A 12,398-nucleotide genomic window follows, 5' to 3' on the forward strand; every position below is an offset into this window, starting at 1 on the left:
ATACCTATAACACCAGGAGAAAGGATGATCTTCACTATGCAGGGTTAAATCTTACTTTGGCACAGAAAGGGGTAAATTATGCTGCCACAAAAGTCTTTGGGCACCTACCAAACAGCATCAAAAGCCTGACAGATAGCCAACTAACATTTAAAAATAAATTAAAAGAATTTCTAGATGATAACTCCTTCTACTCATTGGCTGAATTTTTAGATATAAACTAAGTAAAAAAAAAAAAAAAAAAAAAAAAAAAAAAAAAAAAAAAAAAAAAAAACCTTAATCATTGTGTAATTTAATTTCTTGTACAGACATCTTTTATTAACCTGACACGTTCCACATCATTACGAAGTGTCGTATTCATGATCTATGGGACAAGTATTAATCTAATCTAATCTAAAGTTCCATAGCTATTAGTTTCAGTAGTAGATTAGTTCATCTGTGGATAACTTTTACAACGATATTGGACATTTCATGACATTATAATTTAAGAAAAAAATAATTAAGGTATACAGGCATTCACGTACTTAAAAGTCTAAATTGACAAGGATTGGACAGTAAGCAGTGGCCTTATAGTAAAACCCATCCCAGTGATTACCTGAAGTAATCTTGGAAAACCATATAAAACCTAAATTAGTACTGCTGTGTTGAGATTAAAGCCTCTATCAGAGATTGCATTCTTCTGAATGCAAGGGCAAGTCTGTTAAAAACAACGCAACTTCATTTAATTTATACTGCAATATTCTTGAATAGCTTATTCCTCAATATAAGTAATTTGTGACATTAGTTTATGACCTCATGGAAGCTGTAACTGTCTATTCATCTGGCTCACCACAAGTGAGTCGTGTTGCAGCATGAAGTCTTTTGTCATTTACACAACAATATTCAATTCACAACAGATTGAAAAGCAATATTTAAAAAAGAAAACTGGAGAAGTTTCTTCTTAACAGTTCCCTCTGCTTCAATACCTTCTGCCATAAGAATAAAATTGTTCATTATTGTTGTGGTTTTCAAGGATCCTGAATCACTGTATTGAAAAGATGAATGGATGCATTTCTATAATAAATGACATTCAGTCATTACCATATTATAATAATCTTTGTTTATTTATCTACTTCATCTATTTATTAAATCATCAGTCTCTTCAAATAGTTCCATGTTGTCAATTTCTTCTTCTCTTGTGCATGTTTTTCATGTAGGGACATGTAATACAACCAGTACCGCTCAATAATCTGTTTCACAAAATCTAACCTTCTAATGTTCCATCTAGTGGAAGATTAACGATACTTGGATGTTTTACCTATGTCCTTTTCCATGTACTCATACTTGCTTGTTCAGATGGCTCTGAGCACTATGGGACTTAACTGTTGTGGTGATCAGTCCCCTAGAACTTAGAACTACTTAAACCTAACTAACGTAAGGACATCAGACACATCCACGCCCGAGGCAGGATTCGAACCTGCGACCGTAGCGGTCACGCGGTTCCAGACTGTAGCGCCTAGAACTGCACTGCCACTCCGGCCGCCATTTGTTCAGATATTGTCTCTGGTAGTAGTTCATTCTGAAATCTCTAAAAGGCACATGAAAAATATGTGATTGCAGCTTTTGCAGAGCTGTTGCATCCTACACTCCCAGGATGGATGTGACAAACAAACTATTTTTTTCTTGGGACAGTCTAAGTAAATAATATGATACATTAATAGTGTTAATTCTTAATATGACTCCTTCACAGGAAAAATCTGTAAGCTTCAAAAAACAGTTACTCACCGTGTAAGTGCTTCAGGCTGAGGAATAGAAGATTCATCACACATATCATGTGTTTCATCCTCAAATTTAACTTGCGAGAAATCCAAATTGATCGCACTAGGAGCAGAGAAGCTAAGCGCCTTAGAATTCCCCACAGCACTGCTGTAAGAATATATGTATCTTACTTTAAAATGCAATATTTACTGCCATTAACTGTTGTTATCAGAGAAAAAGGGAGTAGTTAAGAGTTTAATGTATCAGACAAATGAAATGGGACAAAGTAAGATTAATATTACCAACAAGAAGACATAGAAACACAAACAGTCAACATTATCTTGTAACAGTTGAACTGAATAGACAAAATATATAATCATAATGCACAGATGAAGTTTTATATTGATATACTGAATAGTACTCTAGTCTATACAATGCAGTAATATTAATGTTTCAGTTAACGAAACCAAATTGGGTGAGCAAGGGAGATCTGCACAAGATATAAGTAGGTAGCAAAATATAATATTAGTCCCCTTTCTGATAGGGAATGTTTCTTAAATCATTTTGGCTTTGGTTACGCAGTTTCCTAAGCTGGCTTAAAGGTTCTACACAGGACACCTGAAGCACAGACGTGGACCTTGAAGGAGAGCGAGGTAATCTAAGCAACAATTTCACTTTCTGTTCCCTGCATTACTGAGGTTATTGCAAATGATATATTTTCAAAATTAAAGTATCTGTTTTCTGAGTGTTGGCAAGACATCAGGAAACTACACACACAACCCTACCTCAATTCTGTAGAATATATTCTGCTCACAGAAAGACTGAAGAATTACAGTTAAGCACAAAAAGCATACTGTAGACAATGTGTATCTCTACAATACAATTTATAAATGTTTTGCACTAACTGGAAAATAACAATATTTTCACAACACAAAGTATTCAATAGATGTAATGTTGTTTGGAGTAGATAACTGCGTCATAAGAGTGCATCATAAAGGAACAGTGTCTTGTTTGAGTAATGGCACTAGTTAGTGATCAACAGAAAGGCTCAGAGTGCAGTGTAGCAACAGCCTACAGTACAGTGCTCTTAGCAAAACAGTTATGACAATATCTGCAACAAAAATGTCGTTTACTGTTGTAAAGGATGAAAAACTAATGGAAACCAATGTCCAAGTTTATTATTAAGAAATTTAATGATTTATTTTTCAGACATGTAGTAATGTCTGTCAAAAATGTGTGACTAGACTGGAGCAAATAAGTGAAGATGATGTCATTGCAAATGAGATTCAACCTGGAAAATCATAAATTCCTCAGAGTTTTTCAGTCAGCATTTTCAGCATCCCCCATCTACTAACATTGACTCACATTTATCACCACCAAAACGTGAATTTTACTGACAGTCATGTAACTGAACCTAACTGATTATTCAGTATCTGGCAGGGTGCCAAATTTCAGTTTACTGTCAATGGTTTCCATTTTTCCACAACAAAACAAACCTTAGTGTTACGGCTAATTTTAGTGTTACAGCTAATTTTTGTTCAGTATTGTTGGGACAAATATCTATTTCACGCACCCTTCCTGAGATGATATTTGACTAGATCTGGAACGCACTTAAACTGGTCAATATTTAACTTGAAGAACTGACAGAACATTTTGTCATAATTTAATAAATGATGACTGATAAGTGTCATAAAGTACCTTCAGTCAAGCATTGGCTTAAAGATGGGATGTCTTGCAGCTTTTCAGTTATGTAACTGCTGGAGTAGGATGTTTTCTTTTTTATCACTTTTTTCTAATAGCAAGCACAATGATTACCTGAGATCACTCAGTTGGAGAAATGTACATTTACTTCCATGAATTGCTGATGACTGAAGAAACGAAGAACAATACTAGCTGCAGGCTACCTGTATGTGGTGCAAACATACAGACAACTCGGTGCCAGTGCCCTCAAATGAAACACAACTTCTATTTCCCCCATAATTTTTGTGAGATATGGCTTTTGTAACAGCTTTAATAACAATTTTGATATGTTAGCTGCATTTAGTATGCAGCAATATATCTCATAATGTGAACCAAATTTAAAGAAGTTGGCAATAACAAACCCTTCACATTTTATGTGCTAGGTTACTAAATACCCAAGTGTCACAATAATTGTAGCCAGTATTGAAAAAAATAGCCACCATCATCAGGCTATGATGTGAAACTAGGAGATACAAAAAAATCAACTTTCTGTATCAATCCGTTTTCTCAAAATCAAACTAGAAGTATTATTAGTGAATAAAATTTTTCACAAAGAAAGGAGAACGTCTATCGGAAAACTTACTCTGGAAGTTGATGCAGTTTTGCTTTATTAACAAACAGTACTTTTTACAGCAAGAAAACTGGGAAACACATTTTCATCACACACTGCCATTAGGCACAGGCCACAGCCACTTCATGTGAACCGCTCGTTAATGCACTTGCTATGAGCGTCAGTCACAGTGCGTTGGCTGCAACCTCCAGGCATGTCACATCTTTAACTCATAGGTTTCAAACTTTCTACTACGAGCTCTTTAATACATATGTCAATTGCCATAACTAAATGGGAAATATTACTTCTCTGAAATGAACCATGTTCTCTTTCAACAAACAGAGTATTCACCATCCAATTTCCTTCTCCTTTTGTGTAACAGTGTCTCAACTAAATACCTTTAATAAATGTTTTATTTTCAATGATGTAGCACTTATTTTTGAAGATAATGGCACATGAAGCACCAAATAAATTCTACTCTATTTTGATAGTCTTCTGTCAACTTTTTGTTACACCTTGTTCTGTTTTGTCAGTCTTCAGATAATTTTTCAATATTCATTTGTCTTACAGTTTCATGGCCCTTTAGAGAAATACCAGGGAACCCTGATTCTTTAAAGACTCAAAACACTGATGAATAAAACAGCTTCAAATTTCTGATCACTTTTCAAATGAGTTAATGTCTTAAATGAAATGATCATATAGCATTATTGGCTGGGAAATCCTGTCTGGTGGTGTTCGTACATCTAGTGCAAGTCTTTTTACTAGTATAGTCTTGGTAATTTCTACTCCATTAAATGAAAAAAAGTAGTTTCTCATGCATATCAATATTTATCATGTCTTATCTCATGAGTTGTGTGTTATTCATTGACATAATTTTGCAAATACATTCAGTGGTGTATGTGGATACTGTCTGCAAATTAAAACATCGTGCTTGATGTGGCAGTTTTACTGCATGAATTGTAGAAATACAGTAAGCAATAAACTATTTTCCTTTCATTTGTTATCCTCTGGTGTGTGTGAGCGAGGGTAGGTTCAAAGAGAAATTTTTTTGTAATGATTTGAAATTATATATTATGTGTAAAGCTTGTTGTAAATCACTAAGTGCTCTCATTCTCAAATAGTGGATGGATGTAGAAAAGAAGTTTTTCAATAGCTTGAAACTGTGTGTTAAGTTTGCTGGAAGTCACTTAGTGCTCTCATTCTCAAATACTGGATGAATATAGTCTAAGCAATTTGCATACCTTAAGTTGCACTGTCTCAGACATATGCACAGTTTCTAACATTAATGCTTGACTTATTGTGTTAAACGTTTAATGAGCATGTTACGACAAATCAATAATTACGTGAAATATCACAAATCAAATTTTTGCTGTCTCTGTAAGCTGTTAGATAGGCAACCTGAAAGTGGGTCAAGTGCCATAAACCATGTAGCTGTTTAGTGACATAGATAAAGACACAGTATCCACATCACTGGTTGCCTGAGCTGACACTAAACATTTTTGGCTACTAGTTATTGTGACTGCAAATAACTTGCAAGTTATCAACTGCTCTGTTGGGTGCACAGTTGGCTTATTTCTGTCATTAGATACTTCTCTTTGAGGAGAGGCACCATTCCTTCACACTTTTGAGACAAAATAAGCAGTGAATTTTGGAGATAGAAATGTTTACTTTATCAGTGTTAAGTGTTAATTTTATTACTGTTAATATCCTGACTACCAATTCCCTGCTCCAGTTCAGTTTCAATATTATACACTAAGATAATATTCTCACATTTATCAGTTCATAAACTTACTACTGAATTATGCACAGACAGTAAAATATTTGTTGATGAAACAGTAATAAGTCATACTGATACAAGCAACTGGTCATTCTATTTCAGTGCTCACTCACTCCTTCCTACTTAGTGCCTTTCACTTCACCAGTCTTCTCGCGTCTCTTTTATCTCAATATCCACAACATCTTCACTTGTCACAATGTTTCCTGATGTTCTGAGTACACTGTAAGTTTCCTGGAAATACACACGTCTTAACATAAAGAGTGCAGTTATACTAATTGGTGATCAATACCTGTGTTCCACTCACTTTCTGAAGCATTTTCATTATAGGAGGAGGATGTCTATTTTCAAATGTTCTCTATTTTATTTTAACCACAATCACATTCTGACACAATGGAAATGTTCTATTAACCCCATTATATATAAATTTCAGTGGGAACATTAAGGGTAGCTATCATCCTCTCCCCCCCCCCCCCCCCTTCCCATACCAAGCAGTTCACAAGTGTAAGCATATTTATGATGACCTACAAATTCTTCAAAACTGACACAGCTGGTTGTCTAAGTTACTGGAGCCAGTTGTATTAATAACCAGTCATGGAGCTATAAATCAACCAGTTTGGGAGCTATAAATCCATTCAGACAGTGACTCACGTATCACAGTAGACTGAGGTTTGAAGCGTGTCACTAAAGTCGGATGCTAATGAATGGTGGTGCTAGTGTTGGTGGTGGTGACACATTGATCTTTAATGCCTATATTAAAATATCTTATGAAGTGAGAATGATTAAAGTTGTAAAACATTTAAAAATCAGCAAGAATTAAAATAGTATAAGAACTGCCTGAAACCCATTACCGATTTTTTCGGATTAGCCAGAATTATGGTGACGAGCTTCTAGAATTAAGTATACCACGCCGATAAGTAGGTACACCATGGTAAGAAATGGAAACAAGTGTGGGACAATGGCTCACTCTCACTCCCTGCCCCTGTTGTGCATTGTTGACACCTTCGTAGTGTCTGAAGTCGGTGCACTGCCAGTTGGCCCGCAAAGTGCTCTGTTAATAAATAGTGACGAGCCTTTTAATGTGAGTATGGGTTGTATGGACAGATTCAAAAAAGTCATTGAATCTGTCAGCTAACAATTACTGGAGAGAAGCTATCTTCTGATCATGATGCAGCGAAGGAATACTTGGGTGAGTTCGGAAAATGATAAGAGATGGAAAGTATTCTCCCCCAACAAATTTATAACGCTGACGAGACTGGTCTTAATTTTAGGGCATTGCCAACAAAAAGCCTGGTATCAAAAGCAAAAGACCATGCTCCTGGTTTTAAAATGAACAAAGATCGTGTGACTTCATTAGCATGCACCAATGCTGCTGGTAATCACAAGCTGCCTTTAATGCTGATCGGCGAATCTGCTAGGCCCAGAGCTTTTAAAAACTGTAACATGACAGCCAGTTTGTTCCCTCTGTTTCAGTGTTTTCTAAGGAAAATCATTTGTCTCCCCATGTAATCTTTTTGATTGATAACGTGCCATCTCACCCCAGCACTGAATAATTATGGATGGAGAAATTGTGGTGAAGTTTATGCGGCCAAATGTTACACCACTTCTACAAATGATGGATCAGGGTGTACTGCAAACATCAAAACTGATTTACAGAAAACAATTTTTAAGAATACTGATCCAAGATGATAGCATTCCTTTAGTGGACAAAATAAAAAAGACCAATGTGAAGGATGTTGTTTATTGGGCTGCTGAGGCATGGCAGCATATTTCAGAAAATACTCTGAGAAAATTGTGGAGACAACTGTGGACATCTCTTGAATTTCAGGACCATCTAGTTGAAAATGAAGAGGAAAATCGACTACAAATGATATAGACAATCCCTGGATGTTAAGGAGACATAGATGAGTGGATGGCAGCGGATGGGGCATGTGTGGAGAACCTTATGATGATTTAGTTGCTGCTGTGACTCAAGACCATGAAGAAGTGGACTGCTGCAATGGAAGTGACAATGAGCCTGACGGCGACAAAGGAGAGCTGGTGCCACACAGTGATGCAGCAGAAGCCCTTGACCTCGCGCTACGTTAATTGGAGCAACAGCCCTCTGCCACACCTGCTGATTTGATGTTTACAAGATGATGGTGCAACTATGCATCACATAACAGACTGTCTTCTTTACATCAAAAAACAATGACTGAGTTTTTGTCATCTAAAAAGTAGGGATAAAATGTCCTTTGTATTTTAGTAAGTTTTACAGCTTTTCTTTCATTGTTTGTTTAAACCTAATGTTTTCTTGTCAATTTTTCTAATACATGTTTACTGTACTGTGTAAATTAAAATAGTGTGCATGTACAGAAGTTTACCACACAGTTGTCCATACTTAGACTAACATTTTTCATGTTCGTATTAACTGAACGTTCAGATTACCATGGTTCGATTTGGTGGGACTCTGTTGTATAAGGATGGCATGGCTCACACAAAGTTCATGAAACTACACTGAAAATCAATCTGGCCACACTTTTCCGAGCTAAGAACATTCTTAGTGTGTGCACAGAGTTGCCCAAAAATACAGGGTATACATAAAGTCCGGAAACACTTTCAATTATTTATTGCACAAGAACTAAACATTGTACATATGTCATACATATTTCATTTTGCAGATAAACTTTGAAAGTTTTTTTTTTACAAACATTCAATATGTGAACCATGAGTGACCCGGCAGGTGTCAATACGGTAATCAAATTCTAGCCATACCCGACACAGCATGCCATCATTGACTGTGGCAATCGCTTCCCATATTCTCTCCCTGAGCTCTGCTACATCATGTGGTAGAGGTGGTACATACACCAGATCTTTAATGTGTCCCCACAGAAAAAAGTCACATGGAGGAGTGAGATCTGGTGATCAGGGAGGCCATTTCATGTAGCATGGTCGATCCATTGATGCAGCAGCTCCGTGTAAAGGTACCCATGAACTTCACGATGAAAATGGGTTGGAGCGCCATCCTGCTGAAAGATGAACGCAGAGTGCGATTGCATTTGAGGCATTAGCCATTGCTGCAACATTTTCAAGTAGAAATATCCAGTGATAATGCTCTCAGTGAAGAAGAATGGCTCATTCACGCTCCACATTCACTTCACTCACACTGGGATGTCTGCTTCTCTTTGCCGGGCACAAGTAACTTGTCATAACTAATTTGTTGTGCCCGTGGTAAAGGACCTTTCTTGATGGTGGCTTCTTACCGTACTTGGTTCTAAACATCTGTTGAACAGCTGTAGCACACTTGTTTTTGTTGAACTCCAACGCACAGAAAGCTCACTCCGCACCTGAACTCACCATGTTTGCGACCAGCACTATCAGCAAATTACCAAACTATGCTGCGGTATCATACATATGATGTAAAACAAAATGAAAGTAAGCAAAGCAAATAAAGCCTTCATGTTGCTCGTCAGAGTGGTAGAGGTCATTCTTATAGTAAAGAAAGCAGCATTCAGTTTCTACACAAGGTCTTGAACATGGTACTTCCAAGAAAGCCTTCCACCTAATCTCTGTCACATAATTTAAAATGGTTCATTTCACTGACTGTTTGACCACTTTTGGACAAAAAAATTTCACTTTTACAAGAGTTCTATATCAAAATTGTATGAAGTGCATTTTATTACAGTGAAGCGTTAATACGTTCTCTGAAAGCCATGTACCTCCATTTCTTACTACCTTATTAGGTATAACATTTATATTACATTCCACATCTTTCACAATGGTAGTTGCATCATCAGTAAAGTGAACATTTTTTGTGTTAACTATCACATTTGATGGCAGAACATTGCTATGTATGGAGAGAATCAATGAGCCCTGACCATGTGGCATCCCAACCCCCTGGAGAGTGACATGACTTCTTCATGAAATGATATGTCCCACTTATAGGCTTTCATGACAACGAAAGATGTTTGCAATGTTTAGCTATAAATGAGTATTGGGATGTCTAACTGTGGGATAGGATTATGATACAGGCAGATGGGAGAACATCTTGAAACCATCACATCTACAAGGCAGGATGGCAAGTGAGTGTCTCCACCAGCTGTGTGGGGCTGCTTGTTGCTTGGCATTACGGTTTGAAGAGTTTAGAAGACAACGCTAAAAAGCAAGAAAGGTCATGGCTACAATGGATGCCATGACAAATGACTGTCCAAATGGTTTATGTAGAGAATACTTCTTGTCTTGATCTTGTCCAAGTTGCATCAATTAAAAAAAAGAAAAAAAGGTCAAACTGTGTTATACAACAGACTGTAAATTGAGAGACGATATTTTGTAAGAGAAAGTGTCAATACAGAAGGTTTTAAGTTCAGTTGTTCACGTCCTCAAGTAACATGGAAGAAAATTAACTTCTCTTTCAGCACCCATCCATGCTCAATGAGACTGTTGCAACAAAGTTAAGTAGAACCTCAGCGAACCTTAAGAATGGCAACCAGGAGAAAATTTAATAAATACATCTCCTGACATCTAACACAGAAGGGTTACAGATCACACATAGGAAGTGTAACATTGATGTCACACTGTTGCATTGCACCCCACTTAAATTACGTGACTCCAGTTACATTCAGCTTAAAATCTCTTTCCTGTTTGTTGAACTGGAGGACAACCTCCTTCTCCCTACTTTCCAGATGGGAAGTGAATCATTGTTGAGCTTTTCCCCTGATCCCATAATGTTTCGGTTCATGCAGAATTATTGCATGGTCCACAAAATTAAATGCTTTTGTTCAAACAACGAAAATGTTCATTTTTCATTGTCCTCAACTTACTGTTTAGCCCTAATAGTGTCTCACACAGAGAATACTGCTTTCCTGAAACCAAACAGTCAGCCTGACAGTAAAACATGTCTGCTGAAGTATGCTCCCACTCTTCTATACATCTCTCTCTCAAAAACATTTGAAAACCTTGGTAACAAAGAAACTGGTCAGTAATTGTTCACTATCTCTCTCTCCCTCTCCCTCCTTCTCTCTCTCTCTCTCTCTCTCTCTCTCTCTCTCTCTCTCTCTCTCTCTCTCTCTTCCACCCCATCCCTTTTTCATCAAAATATGAGAAATACTAGAGATGAATTTAGTGAACTACTTATAGATGTTGACTCTGAAGTTACTGGTATATCAGAGCACTACTTGAACACTGAGAAAAGACATGGCCAAAAGAACTGATACCATGCAGAATCTGCAGTTGTGATAAATATTATGTAAACTGAAGGTGGTGGGGGAGAGAAAGGAAAGGCATGAGAAGCGAAGGGAAGGAACTATTGATGTGAGCTGCCTCAGAACTTTAGGTGGAACCAGTGGCAACAAGTGAAAATGTGTGCTGGACCGGGATTCACACCCATGATCTCCTGCTTACTAGGCAGCTGCATTAACCACTGCATCACCCAGACACAGTGTTCATCACAATTGCACAGACTATCTTAGCACAACTCACGATCAACCCACATTCCCAACTAGTGCCACTTAATCTGTAACCCGTCCATGTCTCAATGCCCACTACTTTGAGATTCTTGCATGAGTTCGAAAGTAATTGTGCATCTGCAGTGAAGGTGGTGGATTCGTTGCCCATCGAGGCAAATCAATGATATGAATGAGTTATGTCTGTTCTTTCAGATGCACAATTACATTAGAGCTACTGCAGAAATCTCAAAGTAGCAAGCATGGAGGACATGGGAGGGAACTGAGGATAAGTGGCACAAGGTGGGAATGTGGGTCAGCCAGGAAGCATGCCCAGATAGTCCACAAAATTGCAATGAACACTGTGTTCAGGTGCTGCAGTGGTTAATGCAACTGCCTCGTAAGCTGGAGATCCCAGTTTCAAATCAAGTCTGGCCCACAGTTTCACTGGTTGCTTCTGATTCTGCGTAAAGTACTGATACAGCTGACATAAATCGTTCCTTTCCTTCCCTTTCCTTTCCTTTCTCCACATCCACCTTCAATTTACATTTAAATTATTTTCTACTTAATTAACAAAACAGTTGGTATATTTTTGTATTCCATATGTTAGTAAATTACCAAGATACAGGAAATATCACAAAATACATGTAGAAACAGTGGAATCACACTAATTCAATGACATATGTTAACAACGTATTAATAAAAATTACTTTAAAATGTGCGTATATTTAAAGCTTTTTGTGCTGAAAACAAGTGTACACACATATTTCATGCATGAAAAGCATATATTTCTGTTGCCGTCTGTTGTTATTATCGTAGGCACTTTCCTTGACACGTACAACTTTTTATAAAAAACTAATGATTCACCCATTCTTACATTTCACTCAACTTTTTAACACATGGATACTTTTGCAAATTTCATTACTTTTGCTTCAAAAGTGAAATTGTTGAAGATTCTTAACATTTGTGGCTCATATTTAGCAAAAATTGTAGAACTGGTTTCTTCAGTGTTGGGAAACAGTTTTAATGCTTTTGACAATTTATTATAATGTCTTTGTGTTTTTCCCTCAAACTACAGCTGTGGTTTCATAAGTGGTACATTAAAGCAGCTATTATATTCCATACATGTTTCCTACATTCCACATTCACTAACTTAGCTGAAAGTGTAGCGAATAAAATT

The 12,398-nt window shown here is 37.0% G+C and overlaps 1 protein-coding gene across 8 annotated transcripts in view; it reads right to left on the reverse strand.

Moving 5' to 3' along the window:
• The window catches only part of LOC126334718 (transmembrane protein 94), a 461,078-nt gene that overhangs the window by 123,766 nt on the left and 324,914 nt on the right, over positions 1–12,398 (reverse strand). For 7 of the 8 annotated variants that reach the window (XM_049997238.1, XM_049997237.1, XM_049997234.1 and 4 more), the window contains one exon: positions 1,762–1,902. In XM_049997238.1, the coding sequence (XP_049853195.1) occupies positions 1,762–1,902 (141 nt within the window). The remainder of the gene's footprint in view (positions 1–1,761; positions 1,903–12,398) is intronic. The other variant, XM_049997233.1, reaches the window with a different exon arrangement.

This window comes from Schistocerca gregaria, chromosome 2 (genome assembly GCF_023897955.1).
Source record: "Schistocerca gregaria isolate iqSchGreg1 chromosome 2, iqSchGreg1.2, whole genome shotgun sequence".
Taxonomy (NCBI): Eukaryota; Metazoa; Arthropoda; class Insecta; order Orthoptera; family Acrididae; genus Schistocerca; species Schistocerca gregaria.